The sequence below is a fragment of the Vulpes vulpes genome, chromosome 7, assembly GCF_048418805.1.
Source record: "Vulpes vulpes isolate BD-2025 chromosome 7, VulVul3, whole genome shotgun sequence".
In the NCBI taxonomy this organism is placed as follows: domain Eukaryota; kingdom Metazoa; phylum Chordata; class Mammalia; order Carnivora; family Canidae; genus Vulpes; species Vulpes vulpes.
In genome coordinates, this window is record NC_132786.1 from 9,887,379 (window position 1) to 9,899,580 (window position 12,202).

The 12,202-nt window shown below is 39.0% G+C and overlaps 1 protein-coding gene across 4 annotated transcripts in view; it reads right to left on the reverse strand.

Annotated features, from left to right (window-relative positions):
- IFT56 (intraflagellar transport 56) overlaps nucleotides 1-12,202 on the reverse strand; it is a 63,447-nt gene that overhangs the window by 7,628 nt on the left and 43,617 nt on the right. For 2 of the 4 annotated variants that reach the window (XM_072762905.1, XM_025982168.2), the window contains exon 17: nucleotides 10,384-10,517. In XM_072762905.1, the coding sequence (XP_072619006.1) occupies nucleotides 10,384-10,517 (134 nt within the window). Of the gene's footprint in view, nucleotides 1-6,099; nucleotides 8,395-10,383; nucleotides 10,518-12,202 lie in introns of those variants that run through there. The other 2 variants (XM_025982167.2, XM_025982169.2) reach the window with 2 other exon arrangements.

A 12,202-nucleotide genomic window follows, 5' to 3' on the forward strand; every position in this document is an offset into this window, starting at 1 on the left:
ACCTCTCCTCCTAATACTGTTGGATCAATTTTTGGTTGAATTGGTATTTAGTACTTAGAGTTTTAGGGCCTATAAATGCTTTTTCCAGCTGAACCATGAAGTACACAATGATTACTTTTCCTTCCCTGAACATTTTAATAATCAATGTCCCATTTGCTTCATTTTCTATAGAGCTTATCTCCTAACTCTCTTCTCAGTATGTTAATAATCTAGGTATTCTATTTAATTTTGAGTAAGTCTCTCCTGGAGCCTCTGACCTGCTCTGGTCTGTCTTGGTTTTGTTCTCTGAAACAGTTGCACAGCACCTTGAAGTACGTCCCCGTCATTATCCAGGGCATTCTCTTCACCTGCTCTTAACCTGGAGTTCTCACTTCTCATATGCCTGTCTTCATGTTTCCTTAGCTTCCCCCCCCCCCCCATATTCTTGGTCTGGCACATAATTCCAGAGATAATTTTATGTTTATATACATGTCTGAAAAGATATTTGTTCTACTACATATTTGAATGACAATTTCTACTTGGAAATAATTTCCTCTGAATTCTTACGGCAATGCAGCATGGTTTTATAGCTTTCAGAGTTGCTACTGAGAAGACCAATACCATTTATCGATCTTATTTTTTTATTGATTGGATTTTTGATTGTTTGCAACTTGTGTCTGCATCACCCTTTCTATAATTTTCTCTCTCTCTCTCTCTTTTTTAAAGATTGTATTTATTTATTCATGAGATACACAGAGAGGGAGAGAGAGGCAGACACACAGGCAGAGGGAGAAGCAGGCTCCATTCAGGGAGCCTGACGTGGGACTCGATCCAGGACTCCAGGATCATGCCCTAGGCCGAAGACAGGCACTAAACCGCTGAGCCACCCAGGGATCCCCTAATTTTCTCTTTTTTTAGATTGTATTTATTTGAGAGAGAATGAGAGAGAGCAGAAATAGAGGGGACAGGGAGAAGCAGGCTCTCCACTGAGCAGAGAGCCCAATGCGGAGTTCGATCCCAGGGTCCTGGGATCATGACCTGAGCCAAAAGCAGACACTTAACCAACTAAGCCACTCAGGCTCCCCCCACCCCCCTAAAATTTTCCTTTTTAGTTCCTCTGCCATCCTGGACAGATGCCCAGGTCAGATTCCTGAATAGTGGTTGTGACCACAGAGAATGAGCATAAAGTTACACCTGGGATTCTTTTCTTTTTTTATTTACTTTTTAAATTTTTATTTATTTATGATAGTCACACACACACACACACACACAGAGGCAGAGACAGAAGCAGGCTCCATGCACCGGGAGCCCGACATGGGATTCGATCCCGGGTCTCCAGGATCGGGCCCTGGGCCAAAGGCAGGCGCCAAACCGCTGCGCCACCCAGGGATCCCTAAACTTGGGATTCTTTATAAAAAATAACTTTGTTGTACAAAACCAAATCATCTATCTGGTCCTTGTTACATGACTGCATACATCTGCCAAAACTCACAGAACTGTAGGAGTTCATATATTTATTTTATTTATTTATTTATTTATTTATTTATTTATTTTTTAAGATTTATTTATTTATGATAGAGACAGACAGACACACACACAAACACACACACACATACACACACACAGAGACAGAGACACAGGAGGAGGGAGAAGCAGGCTCCATGCCGGGAGCCCGATGTGGGACTCGATCCCGGGACTCCAGGATTGTGCCCTGGACCAAAGGCAGGCGCTAAACGGCTGAGCCACCCAGGGATCCCCTATATATTTATTTCATGATTTCCTCAGTCCTTTCCCACAAAGGACCTATGGCCATTTACTCAGATGGCAGGACACTAAGGAATACCCAGGTCTTTTCAGGGCTGTGATACACAGGATTCTAGAATGTGCCACAAGCCCACTGCTGGAGTGCAGCCACCAAGTAATAAATATAGTCCTGGCCAAAGTCCATCTTACTATGGGTCCAATGGTCCACAGAGCCACCTAATGGTCATTTTCCCTTCTTTAAATATATCTTTAGGATCCACACACTTGATAATTAGAGAAACTCCAGTAATGGGTCCTCAGCCCGTGGTATTAGAGCCTTTAAGGCACAGTGGAGTGGGAATTGTTTTGTGTCAAATTAGGTGGCAACACATTACACTTGCTATGTAATGATACTGTGGCAGTGGTGAGAGAATGCAATAAAGGTCACGTGACCAGAAAAGCAGTCATTACAACAACCCCAACTCCCAGGAAAACAAAGGTCAAAAAATTAGAAAATTTAAAATGGGATTTCATCACAGCAGAATTTCTTCACAAGAATAAACGATGATGAGGCTTCAACCAAAGTATATTTCTGAGTAGTTCCTTTGTTAACCAAGCAAAGAAAGCCATTTACTCATGGTAAGTTAATTAAATTCTGTTGGCTTGCAGCAGCTGATTAAAAAGAAAAACTACAGTATCCAAAGAAAATAAATTAGCCTTTTGGCAAGAACAGTTGTTCAGAGTCAGGGATATTGGGAGCAATACGGATACTTGAAAGATGAGGTGAATGATTCAGGTGGCTTTCTGGACTCTTCACTCTGAAGTTTACTTTGCTTATTCAGACAGCCACCCCAGCTTTCTTCTCACTGGTATTTGTACAGCATATCTTTTTACACACCTTTACTTTTTTTTTTATTTTGGTCAAAAAGACTCCCCATAACATAAAATTTAGTATCTTAATCATTTTAAGTAGCATGAGGTATCTTCACATTGTTGTGAAACATTTTCTAGAACTTCTGTGTCCAGGAGGGCTAAAACTATACCCATTAAACCACTGCTGTTTCCCCTTTCTCTCCAGTCCCTGGTAACGACCGTTCTACTTTTTGCTTCTATGAATCTGACAGCTTTAGATATCTTATGCAAGTGGACTTATACACAGTCATGTCCCAAAAATTTGTCTTTTTAAATATTCCATTGGAGAAAGTTTTACTTGAGGCTGATAAGGCAATATTCTAGAGTGGGGCTCAACAAATCTTTTCTGTGAAGGGCCCAGATCGTATTTTAGGCTTTATGTGCCAGGAGGCAAAATTGAGAATATTATGTAACTACTTACATGACAAGAGAGAAAACAAATTTCCCTAAATTTCTTATTGAATCTCCTTAGTAAATGTATAAACTACACTAACCCACCCCTTCACTGCTTTTACAGTACCTGGCAATTATGCTTTAGGTCACTGTTACCCACATTTTCATCCCAACATGCAATCGTAATTTGCCTTTTTTTTTTAAAGTAGGCTCCACACCCAATGTGGAGCTTGAACACACAACCCTGAGATCAAGAGTTGTATGCTCTACCAACTGAACCACTTGTAATTTTAAAAACTTGAATAACATGTCTCAGCTCCACCATATTAATAACTACCCAGTGGTCAGAAAACTGGCAAAGGAGTATAATTATATGTTTATAGGGGAAATTAAGAATAGAAAGACAAGTGTAATTATTTAATTGTACACAGTAGGAAAAACCTGTATATGTTTAGGGAAGCAATAAGGCTCCTTTGAAATTTTTGTGAAGCATGTAGTTATGTCTAAGTCATAGTGCAGTAAACGTAACTAGAACCCAAGAAACAATCAGAGATCACTGAGAATCCAGTTTTTTCTTCTCATTAGGGAGTTCATTCACATCGGTGGACTGTGAATTTTTTATCTGGTTATATTTTACCCTTTGCTTTGGTTGGTAGGAAGCTTAAAGGTGAACTTCTGGCCCATCGTTAGTAATTCTTGTATGTACTTTTGTGTATGAACTTTACTCTTGGCTTCTTTTATTCTTAAATGCCTTCTATTCATATTTTATAATGTGTATTTTAGTAATTTATCTCAATTCTCTTCTAGAACAGAGTTGGATATAAGTAACTGTCTAAATAAATACATGAATAGATGATTGAATATACAAAAACTATGATGAATAAAATTAGATAAAATGTATTCATAGTTTATGTATAGTTTAGGTCCTTGGAGCAGTGTACTTACTCCATATGATGGTCTGTAAAGTGTGTTGCCCCAAGAGGGGCAGCCTGAGTAGGGACCTGCTGCATCTGCTTCTTTCTTTTCCTTTGCTCCAGCCACTAATGTGGCCCCTCCCTAGAATTATATGGCATCTAGATTGTATTTAAAGGAAGGGTTTTGATGTAACAAAAAGTATACATTTGACCATAAACTACATAGTCAACATACACCCATCAGCTGGTTGTACCCATCTGGTGAGTGTGTGCTGTCTTATGTTCTTCACTTATTATTATTTTTTAAAAGATTGTATTTATTTATTCGAGACAGAGAGAGAAAGAGAGACAGAGACAGAGACAGAGGGAAAAGCAGGCTCCATGCAGGAAGCCTGATGCAGGACTCGATCCTGGGACTCCAGGATCACACCCTGGGCTGAAGGCAGGCACTAAACTGCTGAGCCACCAGGGATCCCCTGTTCTTTACTTATTCTTGGAGTCCAGAGTGAAGCTAGGTCACAGGTGCATCATCAGGTCTCTAGCGCTGCTTCTCTGACAGCATCTCTCAACAGACAGAACACTGTTTGAACACTATCATAAAATACCTACACACCTTAGAAGTATTTATAGGATGAAGAGGCAGAGATGACTATTTATCTAAATCAAATTAACACAATCCTACATATAGGAACTACTAGTAAATTACTAATTCATTTTTACCATTAAAAAGTAGATATACAAAAAAAAAAAAAAAAGCAGATATAACTATTGGGGTCTAGTAATGGCCACCTGCTGTCAACTCTTTAAATTTACCAAGCCTTAAAGGAGGAAAGCATTCCTTCAGCTTCCATGTACTCAGATGTAAGTTGCACATCTTGCACACATGGAAGCAGGGGCATCTTTCTAGCTGCAGACTTTCAGATCCATTCTGATTGCTTCTCCCAAATGAGGCAAGAGGTGTTGATTTATAAGGGATACAAACATTCCTATTGCCTTTAGTTTTTTTTTAATTTTTTAAAAAAATTTATTCATAGAGACACAGAGAGAGAGAGAGAGAGGCAGAGTCACAGGCAGAAGGAGAAGCAGGCACCATGCAGAGAGCCTGACGTGGGACTCGATCCAGGGTCTCCAGGATCACGCCCTAGGCTGCAGGCAGCGCTAAACTGCTGCGCCACAGGGGCTGCCCTTTTCTTTTAGTTTTTTAGAAAAGATTTTATTTATTTATTTTAGAGAGAGAGTGAGAGTGAACAGTAGAGGGAGAGGGACAGACTCTGCACTGAGCCTGGAGCCCCAAGTGGGGCTTGATCCCATGAACCTGAGATCATGACCTGAGCCAAAAATCAAGAGCTGACATTTAACATGACATTTAACATTTATCATGACTTGAGCCAAAGGCAGATGCGCAACCACTGAGACACCCAGGCACCTCAACCTATTGCCTTATTTTCTATCAACGCTTTGTTCCTATTGCCAACAACACAGTATTGTGTTTAGTTGTATATAATCCTTTTGGACTGAGTTCCTTAAGGGTCAGGACTGTGCATTATCTATCTTTGCATCCCTAGCTCCTAGGATATGCTTGGCACACAATAAAACAATAATTAGATGGGAACCAGAATTATATGAGGTCAGGTCTCATAAGTCTTTTGTTCTACCATCTATGATATGCTTAATTAGTCAGTGAACAAGTATCTGTGAACTTTCTTGTGCAAGGTATGGTACTGGCTCTAACACTTTTGAAATGAGCTATGACTCAGCAAAGAGCCAAACGGAATATGATCAAACAGGAACCACAGCCTTAGTGGACAGGGCTTCTAAAAATATATCTACTTTCCTCTCTCATAAAGAGTTAACTGTGGAGCCCCAAACTTTGTTTTTCCCCTCCATTCTGAAAGAGGAAAGAGGAGAAGGTAGGGCACCTGGGTGACTCAGTGGTTGAACATCTGCCTTTGGCTCAAGTCATGATCCTGGGGTCCTAGGACTGAGTCCCACATGGGCTCCCCATAGGGAGCTGCTTCTCCCTTTGCCTATGTGTCTGCCTCTCTCTTTCTGTGTGTCTCTCATGAATAAATAATTTTTTAAAAATTTTTTTAAAAAAAGAGGCAGGGGAAGGCACATGACATACCCAAGACCTGCATTCACCGCACTCAACAGAATACCATAAGACCAAATAATAAACTTTAATTTGAGTATATTGCAGTACAATATAATAATTCTTTTGAAGTACAAAAATAATTTTAAAAATTTTCCATTTGCAAGTAAAATTTGCTACCAACTACATTGATGTTCTGAACTGTACATATGACACTACATTCCTAAGCCTGTACCCTCTTCTCTCCTGTATCATCACATATAAGAAAAACTACCAAGCAATCTTGAGACCCCGCCAATAGTTCAAAAGTAGCTATCCTTACTAACAGAATTGGATGGTATCCCTCTTAAACTAGACTATGCTTTTTTGGCTCAATACTATAGATTAAAAACTTTTTAGAAATTAGTTTAAAATTCCAGGAATTGCTAGTTTTGGAGTATCTGCTTTTCTCAAAAGACAGGACAATGGCAGGGAGAAGCTAGATTGTTAAATTCCACAAAAACTCATTTAACAGTAAATCACCATCAATGGAAAAGCTTATTAAGTCTAGGAAATTTGAAAATAATAGCAATTAACTGGAAGACAAATTTCATTGCCAAAAGCCACTGAGGAGTTCCATCTGTCTTTTTCCACTATTATGTTTCCTAATATTTTACGTGAGTGCAAGTAAAAATCACAAGATAACTAAATTTAAAGCACGCTCTGTCCAGCTCTCATCTAGTACCCTAGATGCTGAGAACCAACTACTGAAAAAGTAGGAAAATGTAATGACAAAGCAGCTTTGGCATATGAAAAATGATACGATTTTGTTTTCTAAAATTCAGTTATTCAGGCCAGTTTGTTTTGACCCGTGCTCTGAATGGGTTAGATCTGGGTCTAAGATAAAAGGAACTAAAAGAACCCCTCACAACCATCCAGAAGGCAAAGGCTCCCTGCAGAACCTGATCTTCTCTCCTAGGCTGCTCCCCTGCCCTGTTTCCAGCTCCGTTCTGCATAACTTCCTCAGCCACAGTGTGGCTGGGGGCACACTGGGGGCATAGGTGTATCAGCCCAGGCAGTGCAGATGTGAATTCTCTAAGCTGTCTGGAGTGCTCCAAGGAATTAGGACTTTCTTTCAGTTCGCATGCTGGAAGGGGACGGCTCTGCACTTTCTACACCTATAATGCTGCAGACCTTACACTAATAGAAACAAAATGCATGGTATAGAAACAAAGGTAATCTGGTACAGAAAAACATGTACGTCTATTTTCTGAACATCAGTTGCCAGTCTAAAACTGCTCAGTTGTATAATAGGTTTGTGTTGCAAGAGCTCAGAAACATGGGGCTGGAATATGACTTAGGACAGAGTCCAGCCATTAGGAGATTCCTCAAAGGACTCCACACAATCCATGCTTTATTATCATTACATTAATTAACAGCTACACTGCATATGTTTGATCTTTGCAGCCCTACTTTCAAAATTGATGTCTATTGAACAAGATATATGAAAAAACAACACCTAGCCTGTTTTGTTCCCTAAAATATACTGGAGGAGTGACTAATGCAATCGGTATACTATTTCTTGAACATTTGTAGATGTACCACATGGATTTTTTTCTATGGTACGCACCTTCTGAAAAACTGCAATACTCCTGTTGCTTCAGTGTACCATGTTATTTATCATCAGAATTACTGAAAGAGTAATCCCTGAAGTTCATTAGCCATTAATGAGTTTGATAAGGGATCTTCCTGCCACTCTTAGAATCATATCACTATTTATGACCTCTGCTCTCCCAAGATTCAGAAATGCATTACAAAATTCTTTATGGAATTTTCTAGTAAAATGGGATAATGTACACATGGGCAAGATGAAGACTATAGAATGATGGTGCCTCTTGAGCATTAAAGGCATTTGTTATTGCAGCGAGGGGAAAGTATCATGGAATGCCAATATTAAAAAAAAAATGATGCCATTCTCCTTAAAGTCAGTAAATTATATAAGAGTTCTCTGAGTACTTTTGGAAGAAAGGCACCAGACAAGTCCAAAATCTTATTGCTAGTTGGATCATATGGGGACCATAGCATGGACTATGGTGCTTAGTTCAGCCAGGAAGCTAGTTCTAAGCAAGTCAGTCACTGATCTTGATGCTTGAAGGGCAAGGAAGGAAATGTCAAAGAACAGAGCCCTGCATCTTACATTAAACTAGAGGAAAATGATTTCCAATTTCACATCAAAGTGGTGACTGGATCCCTAGGACTCTGGAGCTATTTTAGATAGGCACTCTGTTTTCTTTGGCCCATTTCTTCATGATCCGGATGATGTACTCCACTTGGGTGTTACCTGTGCTTCTCAGTAAATGGAGCACTTCTCGAAGGGTCTCTCTGAGGAAAAGATTTGAAAGGACAAAGCGTTTCAATAAACCATGTAAATTAACAGGTAAAATAAACTTGTACTTATTCTTCACATACTTCCAGTAGGGCATCTTTGGTAACAGATTATTTTACTGTGTATTCACAAATAGTTATGAACTTCCAAGCCTTCTATTTTTACAGTGGTATAGTAAAATGGAAATTCTATGAAATCCTTCTAACCAACCCAAATTTCCCTTGTTTACTTATACTATCTATATACATGCTGTTAATCTTTCTGTCTTAATATGACATTAGTATTTCTATTTCTACGCCTATTCTTTTGACCCCATAGAAAAAGGGTATATCAAGGAGCTAGGTTCAAAGAGTTGGGTTCAAATTCTAGCTCTGTACTAACAAGTTGCTTCTCTGAATCCAAGTTCTTCTTTCTTTAAGGTGGCAATCACCATAAACTGAGAGTCAATGCCATATTTGTTAAATTTTACAAAGACAGGGCAGCCTGGGTGGCTCAGCGATTTAGTGCCGCCTTCAGCCCAGGGCCTGATCCTGGGGACCCGGGATCAAGTCCTGTGTTGGGCTCCCTCCATGGAGCCTGCTTCTCCTTCTGCCTGTGTCTCTGCCTCTCTCTCTCTCTCTCTCTCTCTCTGTCTCTCATGAATAAATAAATAAAATCTAAAAAAAGAATGTTTTACAAAGCCAGAAGAACGAATGATTTCTTCAAGAAAATTAATATATTAATACATATAGAAGACAGGAAAGTTCAAGGCCAAGATTTAGCAAAAACCCAGTAGTTATGTTTTTTGTTTGTTTGTTTGTTTAAGTAGGCTCCCAATGTGGGGCTTGAACTCATGATCCTGAGATCAACACCTTGAGCTGATAAGAATTGGATGCTTAATTGATGGAGGCAACCAGGTATCCCACTCCCAGTATTTATGTTTTAAGTAATTTAAATTTAATTAAAATTAAAACTCATGTTTTAAGTAATGCATACTAAAACTTTCCTATTGGGGATCCTTGGGTGGCTCGGCGATTTGGCGCCTGCCTTTGGCCCAGGGTGCGATCCTGGAGTCCCGGGATTGAGTCCCACGTCGGGCTCCAGGCATGGAGCCTGCTTCTCCCTCTGCCTGTGTCTCTGCCTCTCTCTCTCTATCATAAATAAGTAAATAAATCTTAAAAAAAATAAAAAAAACTTAAAAAAATAAAAAATAAAACTTTCCTATTGCCTTATCAAATGTATAGGTGACTGCCCACTGATCCTCTTCCCTAAGAGTTCACTCATATTTTCTATTTCCTTTTTCCCTCAAGCATCTTCTTTCACCTAAAATTCTTTAAACTTGTGTTTAGGATTGGAAGTAGACACAAGGCAGGAAGTAATTTTTGATAGATTATTTACTTTTAAAAAATAATCACATGTCCTATTCATATACTAATAAATACATTCCACAAGGTTATTTTTAGAAAACTGAATTTAGTTTTAAGTATTTTCAGTTTTGTTACAAGTGGAGCTGTATGTTACTTAATTTTATGTAAATCTACCGTCTTAGTACTTCCTGGAATATGAGAAGGCAAAAGAAAAAAAAAAAAAGAATTAACAATTATCAACCATACCCACTCCATTCCTAATTCTTTGAAGCCGAAACTAAAAGACATGAAAAAAACAATAGGCAAAGAAGGAGTACAAGAGACTGAAAAAGACTTTGTTTATGAAAATGATTCATTTGGAGCCAAATACAGATCTTGCTCTTACATATGAAAGCTATAGTATATAGTATAGTATAGTATAGCATACTCAATGTCCCCAGTACATATGATTTGGGATGACCTGATTTTACGACATAAAAATTTCTGGAGGATAAAAGTCAGATAGAAACATGAAACACCTTAATCTTTTATTCATCATTATAGTTTTGGGTTTTCAGAACATGGCATTTAAGAAAACAATTCTCTTCCCTCACAAACCAGCAAAAGAATAGAGGTAGTGTCTCTTGTGTGATTACTTACTTGGGTTCTCTTCCAGCTAAGATCATCTGGAAAATGCCCACACAGGCACCCCTCTTGCCTTCCCAATATTCAGGGTTGGGATCCAGCCTCTCTAAGACATCAAAAGCTTTGGCTGAATAATAGAACTGGCCCATCTGATTAAAAGAAAGTATTGTGATGATACTTGTATCCAAAAGATTGCACCAAATGAAACTAAATGTAAAGATACCATGAAACAGAACTGTATAAAAGAATGTATGGTTGGTGATAACATTTTCAGTAGCAGACTAGATAAATTTCAATTTCTTATTAAAACAAAAAGAAGGAAAAGCACAATTTAAGTACACGATTCAATTTATATCAGCACCTTCATTCAGTTTTTGACAAAAAAACATTTTTTTTTTACATATAAGTCAAGTTATGCTGTAATCACATTTGTCATTTCTTCTAATTATAGTGTAATCTTTTTTTTTTTTTTTAAGACTTTATTTATTTAGGGATGCCTGGGTAGCTCAGTGGTTTAGTGCCTGCCTTCCGCCCAGGGCGTGATCATGGAGTCCCGGAATCAAGACCCACATTGGGCTCCCTGCATGGAGCCTGCTTCTCCTTCTGCCTGTGTCTCTGCCTCTCTCTCTCTCTCTCACTGTGTCTCTCATGAATGAATAAATACAATCTTTTTTAAGGATTTTAGATTTTAAAGATTCATGAGAGACACGCACACAAAGAGAGGTGAGACACAGGCAGGAGAAGCAGGCTCCTCACAGGGAGCCTGTTGCAGGACTCGATTCCAGGGCCCTGGGATCACAGCCTGAGCCGAAGGCAGACGCTCAACTGCTGAGCCACCCAGATGTCCCTAATTATAGCGAAATCTTGATGATAAACTGATGATTGTGATTTGAGCAAGGTATCTTTCATGTTTCCTCAATACATTTTGTAGATTACTACTATATTTCACTTTATGCTAATTTGACCATGTTCAACCCAAGAGAACATTACTTTCCCTGACCTTGTTCCTAAATTCTCAAAATGCCTAGATGGATACTACTACTCTAAACACCAAATCTTCTAAACGTTTAATTCATTTTGACAGACTTCTTTCCCAAATATATTACACATCTCCTTGGCCTCATAAGAGCATGCCTAATAGGATTAAGTTTTGCTTAGATGAATTTTCTTGGCTGGCAATCATAAATGTAGTATTGCCATTTCACTGAAGGCTTCAAATTGCTGGGTAATTCCCCTTGATCAAGGTGGTTTAGTTACCTCTCCATTCCTGTAAACTGTTGTTCTAAACCTTTGCTAATTTCCTGAAGATCTCTATTGCATTCTTAGCTTAGTGTTTTCTATCCTTCAGGAGAGACACAACTTTCCTCCCTTTGATTCAAATTATACTTGCACTTTCATCATCCTTCCCTCATTTCTGCCCATTTTAGAGGAAGAAGTGTTCTTATTCCTTTTCAAGGTTAATCTTTCTTCTTATGTTCTATTCAAATTATTTCTGGTCAAATAACAATGTGAGTGGTGTATGAAACATAAATGTACAGTTTAATGCCTATAAAATGAATGCAAGTATAATCACCACCCAGGTCAAAAACCAAGACATTGACAGCAAAACAGACGCTCTCTGTGTGTCGCTTCCAGATGGCAACTTTCTCCTTCCCTCCAGAAGCAACTACTATTCCAACTTTTATGGTCATCAGTTTTTGTTAAAAGTCTTTCACTTTGGGACACCTGGATGGCTCAGTGGTTGAGCTTCTGCCTTTGGCTCAGGGCGCAATCCTGGGATTCCGGGATTAAGTCCCACAATGGGCTCCCTAGAGGGAGCCTGCATCTATCTCCT